This window comes from Globicephala melas, chromosome 4 (genome assembly GCF_963455315.2).
Source record: "Globicephala melas chromosome 4, mGloMel1.2, whole genome shotgun sequence".
NCBI lineage: Eukaryota > Metazoa > Chordata > Mammalia > Artiodactyla > Delphinidae > Globicephala > Globicephala melas.
The window spans coordinates 1,258,573-1,277,603 of NC_083317.1; the positions used below are offsets into that span (position 1 = coordinate 1,258,573).

At 51.7% G+C, this 19,031-nt stretch overlaps 1 protein-coding gene across 5 annotated transcripts in view; it reads right to left on the reverse strand.

Annotated features, from left to right (window-relative positions):
- ADARB1 (adenosine deaminase RNA specific B1) overlaps positions 1-19,031 on the reverse strand; it is a 114,841-nt gene that overhangs the window by 15,526 nt on the left and 80,284 nt on the right. For 4 of the 5 annotated variants that reach the window (XM_030835612.2, XM_030835609.2, XM_030835610.2 and 1 more), the window contains 5 exons: positions 18,165-18,279; positions 15,797-15,965; positions 15,038-15,186; positions 13,824-13,992; positions 6,231-6,412 (listed from right to left, as the gene is read on the reverse strand). In XM_030835612.2, the coding sequence (XP_030691472.1) occupies positions 6,231-6,412; positions 13,824-13,992; positions 15,038-15,186; positions 15,797-15,965; positions 18,165-18,279 (784 nt within the window). The remainder of the gene's footprint in view (positions 1-6,230; positions 6,413-13,823; positions 13,993-15,037; positions 15,187-15,796; positions 15,966-18,164; positions 18,280-19,031) is intronic. The other variant, XM_060297695.1, reaches the window with a different exon arrangement.

The following is a 19,031-nucleotide window of genomic DNA, read 5'->3' on the forward strand; positions in this document are numbered from 1 at the left end:
AAGTTTCTAGAAATCTGTCCATTTCTCACTAGATTGTCCAATTTGTTGGCATACCATCTCTCACTAGATTGTCCAATTTTTTGGCATATAACTATTCATAGTACTCTCTTATGATTTTTTTTTGTATTTCTGTGGTATCGGTTGGTATTTCTCCTCTTTCATTTCTTAATTTATTTGGATCCTCTCTCTTTTTCTATTCTTGATAAGCCTGGCTAAAGGTTTATCAATTTTGTTTATCTGTACAAAAAACCCAGTTCTTGGTTTCATTTATCTTTTCAATTTTTTTTCAAATCTTTTTAATTTATTTCTCCTCTGATCTTTATTATTTCCTTTCTTCTGCTGACTTTGGGTTTTGTTTGTTCTTCTTTTTGTAATTTTTTTAGATGGTAGCCTAGGTTGTTTACTTGAAATTTTTCTTGTTACCTGAGGAAGGCCTGTATTGCCATGAACTTCCCTCGCGAATCACTTCTGCTGCATTCCATAGGTTTTGGGAAGTTGTGTTTCCATTCTCATCTGTCTTGAAGTATTTTCTGATTTCCTCATTGACCCACTATTTTTCAGTCGCATGTTGTTTAGTCTCCACGTGTTTCTTCTTTTCCTGTTTTTCTTTCAACAGTTGATTTCAGAAACAACATTGTGGTCAGAAACAACTCTTGGTATAATTTCTATCCTCTTAAATTTGTTAAGGCTTTTCTTGTGACCTAGTATTAATCTATCCTGGAGAACATTCTATGTGCACTTGAGAAGAATGTGTATTCTGCTGGTTTTGGATGTAGTGTCCTATAGATATCAATCAAGTCCAAGACCAAGTCTGGTCTATTGTGTCATTTAAGACTACCGCTGCCTTACTGATTTCTGTCTGATCTGTCCATTGATGTGAGGGGAGTGTTAAAGCCCCCTACTGTTATTGTATTATTGTCAATTTGTCCCTTTATGTCTGTTAGTATTTCCTTTATACATTTAGGTGCTCCTGTATTGGGTGTGTATATGTTACGGAACAGTATATCCTTTTCTTGTATTGATTCCCTTTATCACTATATAATGCCCTTCTTTGTCTTTGTTATAGCCTTCGTTCTAGTCTATTTTGTCTGATATGAGTATTGCTATCTCCTCTTTCTTGTCGTTTCTGTTTGCATGGAATATCTTTTTCCATCTCCTCACTTTCAGTCTGTGTGTGTCTTTTACCCTGAAGTGAGTCTCTTCTTGGCAGCATACTGAAGGGTCTTGTTTAGTATCCAATCAGCCACCCTATGTCCTTTGATCAGAGCATTCAGTCCACTGACATTTAAACTATAAATATTGATAGGTATGTACTTATTGCCATTTTATTGTTTTCCAGTTGTTTTTGTAGTTCTTCTCTGTTCATTTCTTCTTTTCATTTCCCTTGTGTGGTTTGATGATTTTCTTTAGTAGTATGCTTGGGTTCCTTTCTTTTTGGTTTTTGTGTACCTGTTGTAGGTTTTAGATTTGTGGTTACCTTGGGGTTCCTATATGTTGACCCATGATCATAACTACTTGATTTAAACTGAGTCATTTAAGTTCAAATGCATTCTAAAAGAGCTACATTTTTTACTGTCCTCGCCCACATTTTGTATTTTTGATATATTTTACACCTTCACGTTTATCCCTTTACTGTATATTGTAGTCACATTTGTCTTTTAATTACATACTGGATTATTTAAGTGATCTTCAATCCTTACTATGTATTTGCCTTTCCTATTGGGATCTTCTCTTTCCTACATATTCTTACTTCTTTTCCATTTAGAGAAGACCCTTCAACATTTCTTTTAGGGTAAGTTTAGTATGGTCAAATTCTTTTAGTTTTGGCTTGTCTAAGAAATCCTTTATCTCTTCTTCTATTCTAAATGATAACCTTTTTGGTTAGAGTATCCCAGGTTTCAGCACTTTGAATATATCATGCCCCTCCCTTCTGGCCTGCAAAGTTTCTGCAGAGAAATCAGCTGACAGACCTATCAGGGTTCCCATGTAACTCACTCCTTGTTTTTCTCTTGCTGCCTTTAGAATTCATTACCTTGAACTTTTGCCATTTTAATTATATATCTTGGTGTGGGTCTGATTGGGTTCATTTTGTTTGGGACCCTCTGTACTTCCTGTACCTGGATATCTGTTTCCTTCCTTAGGTTTAGGAAGTTTCAGCCATAATTTCGATACCCTTCTCTCTCTCTCCTCCTTCTAGAACCCCTAAAATGCGAGTGTTGGCATGTTTGATGTTATCCCAGAGATCTCGTGTATGTTCCTCATTTTTTGGTTTTGTTTTCATTTGTCTTTCTGTCTACTGTTCTGATTGGGTGATTTCCATTCTTCTATCTTCCAGATCACTTATGTGTTCTTCTGTGGCATTTAGCCTATTACTCGTGGCTTCTAGAATGCTTTTTAATCTCAGATATTGAATTATCTATTTTTGACTGGGTCTTTGTTATATTTTCTAGTTCCTTATTAAGAAGATCTGTGTTTAGAGCAATCCTCTTCCCTAACTCAGTTAGGATTTTTGTTACCAATGTTTTGAATTCTTTGGTAAATTGCTTATTTCTGTTACATTATTTTTTCTGGGGTTTTCTCTTTTTTCCAATGGAGAATAGTTCCTCTGCCTTTTCATTTGATTTAACGTTCCCTGTCTCTGTGCATTTACCTGAAGCAGTTACCTATGGGGTCCTCAAGGGGTGATCCCAAGTGGGGGCATCACTATACAGACTGTTTGCCCAGTGTCTTTGCCGTGAGGGCTGGATTTGACGTGGACACCAGTCACATCCTTCCTCAGGGTATGCTGGCCACTGTTACCTTGGGAGGGGATGTGGCTGGAGATGGAGGGGCTAGAGCCTGTGCGGGGCAGGGTATGAGGTGGGACTTCCTCTCTGCTCAGTGGCCATCGCCACCCTGTCAGGGGTGAGGTCAGCAAACAAGCTGCTGGAGCGGAAGCCCTGAGGGTTGGGCTCGAGTTGGCTCTGTGCCCTTGAAGTGTGTGTTTTTCCATCTCCTGCACTGAGTACTTTGCCCCAAGGGAGGGGAGTGCTGAAGCCAAAGGGGCTTGTCTGCTTACAGAGGTCTGATGCTGCCTGTGTAGGCGTCTGCAGCTCTGCTCAGATGCAGCCCATGGTCACATCTTTTCCCCTGTCTAGTGCTGTGCTGTGGAGTGGAGTAGGCAGGGCTGGGGTGTTCACTCAGCTTGGGCTGGGACATGTGCCGAGGCAGTTATGGGAATTCAGGTGGCCACCTGAGTAAGCACCAACAGTGGCTGACATCACCCCACCCAGACCACACCCCAGGCCTCTGGGTCACCTCTGCATCCTCAGATCAAGTCTTTTCCCAGGTCCTGGCTGCCCTAGGTCCAGTGCCGAGGTGTGGTGTGGGGTGGGCAGGGCCAGGGTGGTCACTTCGCTCAGGCTGGGGAGAGCAGAACAGAAGCATCACTAAGGCAGACCTCTCCCCTCCCTACGTGGGGTCAGCCAGCACCCGTGCTCCTCAACAGCGGGGAGTCCAGGCTTCTCTAGCCCTTCCATCTGTCCCAGCGGCTCTCCGAGGAACAAGAGGCTTGTCTCCTACATGTAGGGCCCCAGGACTAGGATGCCCTGTCTGTGGCTCTCACGACTCACTCCCCAGGGCTGGTGTCGGCCCTGCGATCTCCCTTTTCCTCTGAGTCTCCTCCCGGGGGCACAGGTCGTGACCCGCCGCTCTGCTTCCCGTCCCACCCAATTACGTGTGTCTCGTTCTTGCAGCCTTGGTTGTACAGCCATCCTCCTGCCAGTTTGCAGCTAGTGTTCAGTGAGGAGTGCTCCGTGTGGAGGTATCTTTGTGGAGCTCACGGGGAGGTGAGCTCACACCCTTGCTTCCCCATCTTGGCCTCTTCCTCTGCATGCTCCTGTTTTGTGACATCGCTGGCAGTAAAACCAGCACTGGGGGGAGTCTCACCCCGTGACCCCAGGCAGCCTGGCTGTGACCACGGCCCCTGGAGCTGGGGCACTGGGCCAGTCCAGCACCTTGGTCTTCCTTCTTGAGTTCTCCCAGTGCACATGGACAGCAAACTGGGCCAGTCGAGAAGCTCAGACTCAGGGGTCCAGTGGAGAAGCCAGAGCTGTCCTGAAACGTGCAGGTGCTGGATTTGAAACTAATCTGAAAAGGATAAACGAGAGAGCTCAGGAGGCCGGGGAAGAGCATCACGTGAGCGTCCAAGGCAAAGGCTCACCACCAGGAAATTCTTTCCGAAAGTAAACGCATGCTGTTTATGCTGAAATTAAAATAAAATTCTCATTTTAACCTCGACAGCATCTTCAAAAACAGCTCACTGCTAAGTCTTTAAATAAGTCCACCGAGAGTCGCTCTGGTTTCCAGGAAACCTTGTTTAGTTACGTCAGCCTCTCTCTGCACGGCGTTCAGGTCCGTTTTCCTTGCTCCCTTCCAACACTATGGTTCTCTCGCTGCTGTCACATTTCATTCTCTTTTCAACGTGGGAATGATCTGTGATAAACCGTGAAGTGAAAAAGGAACGACAAACACGACGCGAACTGTTAAACACACAGATGCGCACCACGTGTGCACGGCCAGAGGACGAGAACGGGACAACTCACATGTGCTGGGTGCTCCCCTGTCCCGGGCACTTACTAACTGTGGGACCCACTGTGAGAAAGTTCTGAGGGCTTTGCTGTGGGACCCATTTCAAAGGAGTGTGACCTCCCAAGACCTTAAGACACTGACACCCCCCCACCTCCAGACTTCTGCTGTTCGAATCCTTTCGTCTGTGACGACACCCGCAGTGGTACCTGTGGGCCCCAGGCTTTGGGGTCAGAGATGATACCAGGGAGGAAGAAGGAAGAGCAGATTCTTTCCTTATTTATAATTTCACGTTTTTAACAAACATATGTGGTGCAGCGCCAACTGAAACACTGTTTTTCCCCGTTTTCACAGATACAGATGCACTTCATATACCTATGATGTGGTGAAACACATCTGACTTTCACAGGTGGGCTACCCTTTCAACACCTTGGAATAGTCCTTTAGCGAAATGGTCCTGTCTTCTTAGGTCGCAGTGGTGGAGCAACCCCGCTTAGTAAGCACCACGCAACAGGGCACTAGTCAGCAACGACTGCTGAGCGCCTCCTTCACACACGACGTTTTCGGTGGCTATGAACGTAAGAGACAAGCGACGGCTGTGATGAAACAAAGCACTCTCTCCTCAAATGTAGAACACGGACTAAGCAGGGAAAATTATTTTCTGACTCGTGAGAAATTTACACACCAACACACACCAAAGTACACTTACGTCGTATCTACCAGTGGAAGTTCAATGGGTGTGGATGCTACAATTTCAACCACCAAATTTTATCAGTTTTTTTTTTCTTAAAAGACAACGGTTAAAGTTAGAGAGCTGTAAAATTTGATCCAAAACAACTTTTGTTTTTCTCGTTCCTGTGTAATTCATGTGCTCTAAGAGATAAGCTTTCAAATAAAGTTCCACGTTGCTTTGCTTAGTTAGAGATGGGCTAGTAGCAAGACCACTGACCACGGCAAAACACTCGCACACCAAGAGGCATTCTACTTCAGGGTTACGGTTTTAGTTCTAGCTTAAAAGAGTAGGTAAAGCGGTATTTCCAAAAGCATAAAAATACCTTAACTGTGTCCTTTTAAATAAAGGTGACCTGAGCAGTTAGGACCCTTGAATTCAAAAGCTCTTGTTCACTTTACTGTTAGCCACTGACATTCTAAAAGAGAAACAACAAACAACTGGTAGCACAGGGCATGCTGGGTAGGGGCAAGTCCCCGCTGAGAGACACCACTGCTCGTCATGGGCACACCACCCCATCGCCAACCTCTGCGAGCAGGCCTGGGAGTGTGGCGCCGGCCGCCTGCAGGGCTCATCACGGTGCTGACGTCACCCGCGGGGCCCGGCCCAGCTGCATCGCGGGCGGCCGCTGCCTGCGGGATCTTCACGACATCTGTGAGCCTCTGCTACTGACACAGGACTTGCACACACCAGTACGGGTGAAAGAAAAGCACACAGGTGCCGAGCCTGGGCTCTAGTCTCCCCATAAATGGCAATTTCAATCAGCTAGAGAGAGTAATCTCGAGGGACTCACTCAAATGACCCATCCCTTCCGCTCTGGCCCGGGCTCCCCCATAGCCTCAGGGCAGCCTCCCTCTGGTGCTTCCCTCCTAAGACTCAGGCTGCAAACTCAGGTGCTGGGACAGAGGAAGGAGGCCGCCCCCGAAATACTTACCGCTGAGCAGAGGCTTGTTGAGGGTGTACAGCGCAGGCAGGTCCTCTATGCTGGAGATGCGCTGGTACATGGCCCTGGAGAGGTGGTCCCCGTGGTACAGGCTGCCCAGGATGATGCTGGAGAAGTAGATCGGCTCCACAAAGACGCTGAGCAGGGACCCCTGGATGCCCACCACGTTCCACCTGAAGGCAGAGGGACAGGCTCCTCAGTGCGGCCCCCCCGGCCCGCGCCCTCCACAGCGGTGTGCTTAGGCGGCACCGCTCACCCTGTGCAAGTGTCAGCCAACTGCAAGAGGGCAGCGGTTAAAAATAACCCACTTCGCAGTGTGAAACTTTAAAAAATCTGCTTAAAAATTATCTTCTGCAGGCACGATCTTTGTCTTTATGTTTCCCACGATGACACATTTACTGAAGATTATTTAGCTCGGAAAAGGTATCAACGAGCCACGTTTCTGGTGAGAAAAATCAAAAGGAAAAATAAATCTTTATTTTATTACTTCTAATAAATACGGAGGTAGCTGTAGAGGAGCCCCCGGAGACCGGGAACGGATTCCTTCCTGCTCCCCGGCAGCGGGGCCGACCGCCCTGACCCTGCGTTTGGCTGGCGTGTGTGAGGGTCCCCCACCCCGTCACACCACCGACCCTCCAGGGCTTCGCTCTCCACACCACCAGACACGCCGCTGCCCGATCCCTACACACAGCAGGGGGGCCGCTCTCCGGGCACCCGCGCCGCCGGGTGCTGAGTCTGGGCAGCGGAGGGGCACAGCCCACGCGCCCCTGGAGCCAGCGGGCCGTCCTACGGGCGCAAGCGGCAACAAGGCAAAGAATTAAAAACTCAGGGAAATCAACCTGAGGGAAGGCAGAGTCCCCGAGGAAGAAGGTGGTGCCGACTTCAGGGAGGGTCCCGGAGGGGACGCGGCCAGGCAGGCAGGGAGCAAGCGGTGGGGAGGCCGGCCGGTCCTGGGGGACGGGCAGCGGGGGCTCTTCCAGCTCAGGCGGGGAGCCCAGCACAGGACCCACCGGGTCCGCACCCCAGACCTCGGGTAGGAGGCCGCAGGGGAGCTGCCCCCGCACAGCACGTGGGGACAGGGCTGGGGCCTGGGGGCCGGCAGACCCTAAGAGGATTGGGGGCGTGAAGGCGAGGCCCAGGCTCCGCCCTCAGAGCCCCGGCCCGGCCCTGCCCGGCTCCACTCTCACCAGCTGCACTGCGGCGCCAGTAAGCAGGGCGGGCGGCCCAAACTCCTGAGCTGCCCAGCCCGTGCTCCGTGGCTCAGGCCAAACCCCTGTCACCGGCCCACGGCCAGCAAACTTGCGGGACCCCCGCTCGGAACAGATCAGGGGCCGCTGCCACGGCCTCTGCTGGACCCGGGTCAGGTCACCTCCCTGCCCCCCTCACCGCCCCCTCCCACAGGGAGCCCAGCAAACACGCCCCACCCCCGGGGCCCCTCCCCGACAGTCGCGAGTGACCCTGTGGAAACCCAGGCCAGGCCACTCCTCAGCGCAAGCCCTCCACCCACCCCATCTTTTCCCCAGGAAGCACCACCCTTCCGGTGCCCGCCAGCCTGTCTGGCCTGGTACCTCCGCCCCGCCCCCCCACCCCGTGCTGGGCTGCGCGGCCTTAGTGCCCCCACCTCGGTCTCTGCAGACAGCCCCTCTCGCGGCGGACCTCCCTCAGCCGCCTAGGCCCCCCGCCCGCCCCCCAAACCTCCTGCAGCACTTACCGTGCGCCACCACCCGCCCTCCCGTACATACACTCCACGTGGAGGGGGACTGGGCTGTTTAGTTCACTGGAAATACCCCAGCGCTTAACCTACACGCCTGGCATACACAGATCAATACGAGCTGAATGGACAAATCCTCCAATTGCTACATCCCATCCCTCCCCCCCTCTAAAGAGAAAATTAAAACACACGTTTTCCCATCTAGGGAGGAAAAGCAAGAAACATTCGGTGCTTACGAAAACCACAGGGCACCCTTTCTAATGTAAATCAGAAGCTTCTTTGTGGGTTTAGGCCGTACTAAGCTGCATTCAGACTCCTGGGGCAAACTTGAAAACAGCGATCCTGCAGAAACCTATACGCGTTACAAGCCGTTAGCTCTGAACACATGCTTCGCGAACTCTAGGCACAATTGCTCTGCGGAGGCCCTGGTGGGCAATGGTCTGGCACACCAGCCACTCCGCTGCATCTCCCGCCAGTGAGCCTTCCGGGGAACAGCGAGGATGTGCACGCTTAGGGTGTGCGCTGCAGCCCGCCGCCCCAGGCCAGCCCTCTGTGAAGACTGGAAACTGGCCCCGCCCCACGACCCCGCCTCACAGGGGCTGCGGTGCTGGCGCCCCAGCACACGGGCGTCTGCACACAGGCGTCCCTCCTGCTCTGTCACTTCTCGGAGGATGGTCGTACTGTCACGCACGTCCCCAGCCCAGCTCCCCTGTGCCGACCTACAGCCTTCCCCCCGATCCCAGGGGGCACAGCCAAAACCCCCCGTCGCCCTCCTGGCCCACCTCTGAGTCTGCGCCCACACAGTGAAGGTGGCGGCCCCCCAGCGCTCTGAACAGTCAAGCTGCTGCCCTCCGGCAGGTGGTCTCTGCTCCCCTCACCTCCGGGCTCAGCAGTGCCGAGAACTCCCTCCCTCCCTCCCTCCCACGCCCGGCCCAGCCAACAGAACTCACCCAGAGGCGGGGAGGCCCCCGCGGGCCCCTCCCACCCCGCGCCCCACGCCGCTCCCGGGACTGCCCTCCAGATGGACCCCGGCAGCAGGGCTCACCTCCCCCACCCCAGCCCACCGTGGCCTCACTCCAAAGCCGGCCCACTGCCCTTGTCCCCATCTGGAACCATCTGCGGGAGGTGGCCCTGCCTCTCTCTAAGACCCAGGTCAGCCCTCCCCGTACCTGCTGTGGGCCTTCCGTAGGGACTGGACGGCCCAGGGGACCTTCACTCCCCCACGGCAGGGACGGGAGGGGCTTGTGAGGAGCTGGCCGCCTCGTGGCACCATCCGGCCATTTGCTGGTGTGATACGGAGCGACTAGCCGCTTTCAACCATGCCGGATTCATGCTGACCAGGTGACTCGGGAGGAAGGGGCTGGTGGCCAGGGGAACCAACCACAAGATTAGAGGGTGGTTCCGGGAGGACCAAGGATTCAATCCGTCTGCACAGAGACCCCTGAGGACAGGGCTGGAAGCGCCCCAGGCTGAGGGGTGGGCCCCTCCTCCCACGTACCCCTTCCATCTGGCCGACCGGTGAGCCTTCCTAGCGACCTACTGAACCCACGGATGGTCGACCTGGGACCCTCGATTTGCAGTCAAGTCAGGGGTGTGTGGGAACCTGACCCCCAATCCCAGGCCCCGTGTCTGAGCGGGGGCAGCTTCACGGGCCGAGCGCTGGCCCTGGGTGGTGGAGCCACAGGGCTGGGAAGGGGGCAGGCCAGGGCGCTTGTCCCCACGCTCTCCCCTTTCTCCTGCCTTGCGTCTGCTTATTCGAGATGACGACCATTGTACACGGTGAAAGGCACAGATCTTAAGGGTTTGCGTCCCTGAGTTTTGACTTTTCTGTGCATGGGTGGAGCCCCACTTCAGGAAGATGGAGCATTCCCAGCCCCCCAGCAAAGGCCCTTCCAGTCCACGCCTCTGACTTGTTGAGCTGTGGGAATTATCAGATCTCTTTTCCCAGCGTGTGGCTTTTCTTTCCAATATATCTATGGGGGTTTTGGTAAATAAGTTTTAAAATTTCAATATGGTCAAACTGATTCATGGTTCTCTTTCTCATTTGGGCTTTCTGTGCCCTGCTGAAGAAGCCTGCTGAGGTGGAGGCCCGCCAGCAGTGCCGGGCACCTCGGTGCAGCCCCGGGTCTCCATCTGTCGGCAGGTGCCTCTGCGCACATGGCCCTGGCTCAGGATGGACGCCAGCCGGGTCACCTCGTCCACGAGGCCCCCACGTGGCACAGACCGCAGCTGCAGCCCCGCGTCCCTTCCCTTCTGAGCAACAGCGCCTCCATCCCCCTCCAGACAGCAGCTAATCCAGGCTCCTCCGCAAGGAGATGCGGCCGCACACCAGGTCCTCGGTAGCGGTAGCGAAACGCAGCTGCCCTGCCAGCCTGAGCCGCTGGAGGCCTGCCCATCTGGCCCTCCTGCTGCTGGGGATTTGGCCAGCTCTGGGCAACGGGGAGACCCTGAGGACAGGCGACACAGTGGCGGTGCGGGAGGATGGAACCTGGCCTCAGGGTGACCAGCCGACCACAGCAGCTCCGGGTGACCTGTTCCCAAACTTGATTTCCGTGAGAGATCAATAAACTTCTATCCAGTTACGTTTCCTCCTCAGTGTAGGCGAACCTGCTCACAACTGGGGCACCATGTACCCGGATGTCCCTCTCCAGGTCTGTGCTCTATGACACCTCCCTGCTGCCTTTATCACTCAGCTCGACACGGTTACTTTTCCACTTGAGTGTCAAGTGCTATGAAAAACGAGATTTTGATTGAAGTTATAGATTTGGAAAAAACCCATCAAGCTATTAAAAGTACGATTGGGGCTTCCCTGGTGGCGCAGTGGTTGAGAGTCCGCCTGCCGATGCAGTGGACGCGGGTTCGTGCCCCGGTCCGGGAAGATCCCACGTGCCGCGGGGCGGCTGGGCCCGTGAGCCATGGCCGCTGAGCCTGCGCGTCCGGAGCCTGTGCTCCGCAACGGGAGAGGCCACAGCAGGGAGAGGCCCGCGTACAGCAAAAAAAAAAGTACGATTGGATTCAGTGTAAATGTGAACGTTTTTATAATCGAGGATGGCTTGTCACTTTGTTTTCCTTCCTGGTCTGGTCTGGGATAAGGTGGCAGGCAGCCCACAAAATGAGCTGCGGTTCCTTCCCTACTTTCCTGTTCTGTAGAAATGATTATATAAACAGGATTGCTGCCCCCCCGCCCCCAAATGCAGAGCCTCTCACAGAAAAGCCTCCTGGGAGACCTGCGCCCTCTTTCTCCACAGCCACCTCTTTGACTTGCCTCAATTTATCTATTTCTTGGGAGTGGGGGGTGACTGGTTTAATTAATGGCTAGAATTCCATTCAGATTTTCTACCTATGCTTGAGTCGATTTCACAAATGTACACTTTTCTAAAAAGTTTTTATTTCATCTCAGTTTTAAAAGATATTGGTAACGCAGTGTCCGTAATCCTCACTGTAACTACCTGAGCACGTTTCTGTTCCTGCTGAATCCCTGACCACCCGCTTTTCCTCCCCTAATCTGGGTTGGCTGGGCCTTCTATCTTGGTCAGACTTGCCCAAGTTCTGCCGATTTCATTACCTTTTTCAAAGAAGCAGCACTTGGTCTCGGTGCTCCTCGCTGCTCATCTCTGTTGCGTCTAATAATAATTTCTGGTCTTTACTGTTTTCTTTTTCAACTTATTTGGATGTGCTCTACTGTTCTCTTTCTGACTCAGTAGCTGTGGGGCTTTCTGTCACTTACAACCATTTCCTAACTTCTGTGAGCTGCTGAGGGGCAGCTGACACACAGCGCCCCGCACGTGGTTAAAGCACAGGGCCTGGCGAGTCCTGATGTTTACACACCCCCGAGTCTCCTCACACCTTGCTCGAGGCTTTCCTCCTGCCCCTCCTGCTCTGGCCCCGATCCCTGGGCAATCACTGATCTGCTTTTCTGTCACCGTGAGGTAGTTTGCACTTTCTAGAAATTTACAGACAGGGAATCACACAGTAAGCACTCCTCTGGTTTCCCGTACTCTGCATAGCTATTTTGTGATGTGCCCATGTTGCACTGACTGTACGTCACTGTTTATTCTGTCCCTTGCCTGAGCCGTGCTCCGTGGCACAGACACACCCCCTGCTTACCCCTGTTTATAGACTGACAGCAGGTCGGGCTGCTTCCAGCTTTTGACTTGTACAGGGAAGCTGCTGTGAGCACTCCTATGGGAGTCTCTGGGGACACTGGTTCCCTTTCTCTCGGGAAACAGGAGTAGAATGGCTGGAGCACACGGCTGCCAAGCTGTCCTCAGAGTGGCTGCAGCATCGGTCCCCAGCCTGGGAGGATGGCGCTCCAGCTCCTGGGGTCCCCGCCGCGCCGGGCAGGGGTCTAGCCTTACGGTCAAGCACGTGCCTTCACAGCCCTCCTGCACGCCCCGTGATTAACGATGTGGAGCGTCTTCTCGTGTGCTAATTTGACATCTTTTTTGCTGAAGTGTCCATAAAATATTTTGCCCATTTTAAAAATTGTTTTTCCCCCTTGTTGGGTTTAGAGGGTCTTTATATATTGTGGATACAGGCCCTTTATCAGATATATGATTTGTAAATATTTTCTTCCAGTCGGTGACTTTATTTCTCATTCTTTTAACAGTGTCTTTCAAAGAAGTAATTTTTAATTTGATGAGGTCCAACTTGTCACTTTTTCCTTTCATGGACAATGCTTCTGGTTTCGGGTCTAGGAAACTGCCTATCCCAGTTGCCAGGACTTTCTCCTGTTTCTTCTAGAACTTTTACACATTTAGGTCTGTGACACATCTTCAGTTAATGTTTGTATATGGTGCAAAATATCAGGTTCATTTCTTTTGTTTCTCCATAGGGATGCCCAATTGTCCCAGGGCCATCTGTTAAAAAGACTGTTCTTTCTCTACTGAATTGGCTTTGAACCTTGGTCAAAAATCACTTGTGACTGACAATGAACATGTAGAACTTGAAATTAAAAACACAATACCATTTACATTAACACCTCCCAAAATCAAATATTTAGGTACAAATCTAACAAAACATATTCAAGACCTATATGAGGAACTATAAAACTGACAAAAGAATCAAAGAACTAAGTAAATGGAGAGATATTCCATGTTCATGGATAGGAAGACTCAATATTGTCAAGATGTCAGTTCTTCCCAACCTGATCTATAGATTCAACACAAACCCAATCAAAATCCCAGCACAGTATTTTGTGGATGCTGACAAACTGATTCTAAAGTTTATATGAAGGAGCAAAAGACCCAGAACAGCCAATACAACACCGGAGAACAAAGTTGGAGAACTGAGACTATCTGACCTCAAGACTTACTATGAAGCTACAGTAATCGTGATATTGTGATTCATCAGAAGAGTATACTTGGTCATTCAGATGACCAAAAATATATTTTTCTTATATGTATTTGGTCTTCTTCTGGGGTTCCTGGCTCATAGCTCCCAAACCCTTGGTATTTCCTAAGTGATTAGAGCCATAAAGATGTCTTATGTTAATGAGGTGAATTCTGTCACCCACCTAAGGACGGGGGCTGGTTGTCTGTGGCGCCAGCTACGTGATTATAGAAGGTGGGAACTTTCAGTCCTGCCCCCCGATCTCCTGGGAGGGGAGGGGGCTGGAGGTTGAGTTCAAATACCAATTGCCCATGATTTTAATCCACAGTGCCTTTGTAGTGATGCCTCCCAGGGCTCAAGAGCCTCTGCCCACAGAGACCCCACCTTTATCCCCTCAAGGTGACCCCCGAAGCACCTGTTTAGAACCTTAGTCCTTCAGAGAATCTGTGGAACACATGAGGTAGGAAATGGGGGCGAAGCCCCGGTGTTTCTGGAAACGGCAGCACGCCCCCCAGGTACTCGGCGGGGTGGGGGGTGCTTACCGCGCCATCTTGTCACTGCAGGACATGGTGAGCAGCCGCTCCCCTTGCAGCACCCCGTCCCACGTCTGGATGCTGGCATTCGAGCGGACTGGGATCGTCCCCTCACCAGACTCTATTTTCGTCCGCAGCTGTCCTCGGGCTTTACGATTCGGATGTCTGTCTGCTGGTTCTAAGACAGAAACATAAGATCCTCCTGAGAGGGTCCGCCGGTAGTTGACCATATACTTAACTCACTGAAAAGCACGTCTAACAACACCCTATCGATTCAAAACACACTTTACACTTATGTGTGCTTATGTTTACGCTATATACACATAAGATACGTGTGTACAATGTAAGTACATAAAATCTGACAGGAAGGTATACTACAAACCAAGTTCAAGAAGGTGGTCTCCTTAGTGGCTGGGAGAAAAGAGGGCTTCCATTTTAATCAAAATGATTTATTTCTATCATTAGAAACGAGCTGGAGCAGACAGGACAAGATGCTAACATTTGCTAATTCTAGGTGATGGATATTTGGGTATTTGCTATATTTCTTTGCTGTGTATTTAAATTTTCAAAAATAAATCTATAATGATGCAGAAATAAATTCACAGGAAGCATTCACACACATCCAGAGTGATTATCTCCAGGTTATATGAATATGGAGTGATTTAAATTTTCTTTTTTATGTTTCAAAAATATTTAGCAACTTTCTACAGTGGGTATATGTCGCTTTTACAATCAAATGTTCTATTTGGAATAAATAATGCTTAAGCTTGGGACGGGATGTGGGTACAAACTCCTGTGAAACAAGAGCACTAACAAACGTGAGAGCGAGGGAGGACGGAGGGCACGTGGTGGCCACCAGCCTGCACCTGCTTTTCTAATTCGATTACACACTCATTACACTGCGACTCCCCAGAAACGTGGCTGATGACGTACACTTCCAATTCAGAGACAGGCATTACCCACATTTAAAAACTGAAAACCATTTTGATCTAATATCCTCACTCTATTCTAATTTCTCATTAGAATCCACATCTTCCTTCATTAAAATTTCAACTTACTGAGAAGAAAAACCTCGTGTTTTTGTATGTTCCTACCAGGTCCACATCCAAGGTTGAAGTTTTTAAAGAAGAAAGGATATTAATGTAGGTTTATCCTTCTCTCTGTTCTACACAGTCATGAATTTTCTCGAGACACTGTGGCCGTGGACGAGCCTGGTGCCGTACCTTCCAGGACGGGCTCGTGTGGCGAGAAGATCCTGGCATCTCCACAGGGGGAGGTGCTGATGTACAGATGGAACCGGACCTTCTCCTTCAGCTTAAATCCTCCCCGCTCGGACTTCTCAAAGATGGATCTTTTTTGATCATCTTTGCTACTGAAAGGAAACAAGTTGCAAAGATAAACTGGAAAGCTGAATACAATCAAAATTTAGTCTGTCATAGCTTACGATGATTTGCAAAGGCCAGTGTTTTCAACGGGGTATGATAAGCTTGGACTGGGGTATTTATTTTATATGTTAATGATAATTAGCACAGTTCCTGTCTGCTCACCAGTGGGACAGGCCATCAATACGCAAGTAACCTCTCCTCCTCATTCATGACCTCAGAACAGAAAGGAAGCGTGTCAGATGAGGCCTGTGGCGAGAAGCAGTCAGGTCCACGGTCAGCCGTTCCGGGCACAGTGACTGGGGCAGCACTGCCCACCTCCCCAGCACTTACTTCTGCATAAAATGAAAGCTCGGGGTCTGAAACACAGACATGGCCCCTCTGACCACACGTGAGGCGTGTATGTACATGCAAGTGTGTGTGTTGTAATTCAGCTTCACGGGGAAATGGGATCCAACCTCACTGTTACCCAGAAAGTTACTAGGTTGAGAATTTTTCAGTGCTTACAGAAGCAGTGGAAAGTTTTGCAAAATATTCTGATGAGAGGACAATTTAAAGAAAAAAAACAGCTTCCTTTACTTATTTACTCGCTAAACTTACTTTAAGTAAAGCTCAAGTTGTGTGTAAAGAAATCTGAGCAAGGATCTTCGAGATATGATTTCCGCGTGGCAGTCGTTCAGCGCAAGGCCGCGGTCACTCATGTACTCGCCGTTAATACACTTTGTTCCTGTGGAAACACTGATCACCTTGGCATCCTTCACATCTGTGCCTGAAAAACAGAAGAGAAATCGTTCCTCGCTATTCCTTGCCACGCCCGGGCTGGACCCGCATTCCCAGGGACTGACCTGGGAGACGTCAGCTCGTTTTCACACCCTGCCACTGACCCTCACCTGGGCGCTCCTAACGGCCCCCCCCGAGCCTTGCTTTGCACATTCTGGGAGGGTAACCCTCCCCACTCTTGCGTGTAAAGATTCTACTTGGAAAGTTACTTCACCTGGAACACACTAGTCTCTTCTTCAACACTTCCCAGTGGACACGGGGGAGCACTGTGTAGAGGTAGACAGACTGGCCTGGTAATGAATCCTGGGAGTAACATCAAAGCACTGCAGAGGCTGGGAGGACTGCCTGACACTCACCCCGGGGGCCCAGGAGTCATGCAGGGGGCTGTCTGGCGGTCTGGCCCCGTTTAACTGCATGGGGAGTGAGTGCAGCCGTCAGCACTGGGGAACCTCGGGAGCCACCACTCTGATGTGCAGGTGTCGACAGACCACGTACGACGGGTGCAGGTCCTGCGCATGGCCTGTCGGGGAAGGTACCTCACTTCCCTCCCATGTCCTCCGAGGCCCATCCCACCATTGTCTCCATTTGCAGATGTGGGGACTGAGGCACAGGGCCATCAAAGTCGGCCTGGGGATTTGAACCAGGTCTCCTGACCTCAGGACCACATGCCACGCGCAGTGTGGTGCTGCCTTCAGGCGTAAACCGTGGCTTCGAGCGGAGGGTCCCAAGTGCAACACACACTATGGGGCAAAATGCCCCCACGAGGTAACGTGCCCCTTCTGAGGCGGTTAAAACACCTGGATGAAAACCCACAGGCTCGCTCGCTCCCGTCACCGGGAAGGGCAGCGCCTTGCTTAGGAAGCTACGTCATCCAGCAGCACACGCATTCACCTCTACGTGTGTACAGGATGACAGCAAGGAGATGGAGGGAGCAGAGGGACAAAATACAGGCAGCGCACATCGGAACAAACACTGAAACCCAAGTTACTGCTCAGAGCATTCATCCTACCCGTCAGGCAGCTCTCAGCCGTGCCAAGGTAAAGACACAGCAAGAAAATGAGATCCTGTCCTCTAGGGCACAGAGCGTGGTCAGCGCTGAGGGTCACAGAATCGGGTCCTGTTCATGATCAGAGGTGAACCACGCCTCAGGAGAAAGGGACGGGCAGTCGCCCCATGGGAACTGGGGTTGCCCCTGCCCACCGGGTGTAGACAGATAACCACCCCCCGCCGCCCCCTCTCTGGCCTCTGGCTGGCTTCCTACACACGGCAGGCCAGGCTTGGCCAGCTGGGCTGAGCAGATGCCCCGAGAAGAAAGGGACAGCCCCAGACTCAGCCCCAGGAGCAGAGGGTCCTCTGGCCACCCAAAGATACAGGCACTGGCCGAGGCCGTGCTTTCCCGTTCCCAGGAGGGATCCACGGAGACGCTGCTCGGCGGGCTCACTCCTGGGATGTGGCAAGAGAACTCAGGGAGGGTTCCCTTCGCTGCTGGGAACTTAGACACAAATTTAACAGGGCTTCTTCTGCTACCCCAAAGCGTGCTTTACCCCCACAGATCTTCTATTCCTGCTAGGGCTTCCTCTCTTCCCCGTAAAAGTCACACACAAACTTATCTGGCAGCGTTAACATTAACGGATAAATCGGACTAAGTCCTACTTCCAAGTGAAGTAAGAACTAACAGCTCTCCTGCAGGTTTCCAGGGTCGATCAAGGCCATTCACATAAGATTACAGGGATTAAATACTAATACGGGACTCTTTCTCCAGATGAAAACCTTAGGCTAAAAAGATGAACCTGGGGCTTCCCTGGTGGCGCAGTGGTTGAGAGTCCGCCTGCCGATGCAGGGGACACGGGTTCGTGCCCCGGTCCGGGAAGATCCCACATGCCGCGGAGCGGCTGGGCCTGTGAGCCATGGCCGCTGAGCCTGCGCGTCCGGAGCCTGTGCTCCGCAACAGGAGAGGCCACAGCAGTGAGAGGCCCGTGTACAGCAAAAAAAAAAAAAAAAAAAAAAAAAGATGAACCTGTAGGGGAAAAATATAAGCACAGTTCCTCTATTTGCACATGGTAAACATTCTGAAGGAGAATGAAAAAGTGACCTCCTGCTGGTGTCACAGAGATTTTTCTAGACTGAAAGCATTTCACCTTTATTAAGCATGAAAACAGGCAGGTGGACACACCGCCAACATGGTTACCTGTTGTCATGACGATTCCAGCAAGAACTTTCCTGCGTGCGTGGGGGGCGGCGAAGTTGTCCGTCAGGTCCCCAAACTTCTCCAGAACCAGGCGCGCCACGGCATCGGCTAAGACCTGCAGACCAAGCAGGGGTTTAGTGCTCCCCTTGGGGCCACGTTCCGGGGCCTCTCCTCTGGAACCACAAAGGTAAGTCTGGCAAACGAGTGTGTGTGTGTGTGTGTGTGTGCGCGTGTGTATGCACGCGTGCACAATTTTTCCTCCCAGACATTCCTTGGAAACAGACGCCCAAGGGGCGTGCGAGGGTCTCTGCAGAAGGACAGTCTGGAGCCCGACTGCATGGGAGCCAGCACCTGAGCAGGTGAGGCCTCCTCACAACAGCCCTGCCCCAGGGGAGGGACACAGGCCCAGAGGCGAGAGCGCCTGCCTGGTCACCCCCCTCCCACCCTCTGCGGCTCGGCTCCGAGTCCCCGCAGCCACAGCCCCCGAGGGGCAGGGCTTCGGGAAGAAGTGAGATCACAGGAGGCGCGGCCCAGTCAGCTCAGGGCTGGCGAGGCCCCATGGGGGACACGTGGGAAGAGAAAGGGGAGGTCTGAAGGGCGGTCACATTGCAGGATCACTAAGCTCACAGCACCTCCCTCCCAAAGGCGCCCAGTCCATGTGTGTCTCAGTGATTTCAACATCTAAAAATAATTACCGTGGTCCAGTCACTCAGAAACCAGCACCGCTTAGAGCCCGTAAGGGCATCTGTCACTTAGATCGAGTGACACCAGAATGCACCGAGGCTACACTCGCACAGGGCAAGTGGAACGTGACTATAGAAGACGTGTGCATTTCCAGGCCGGGGAGCCGCTGGACCGGAGGGAGTG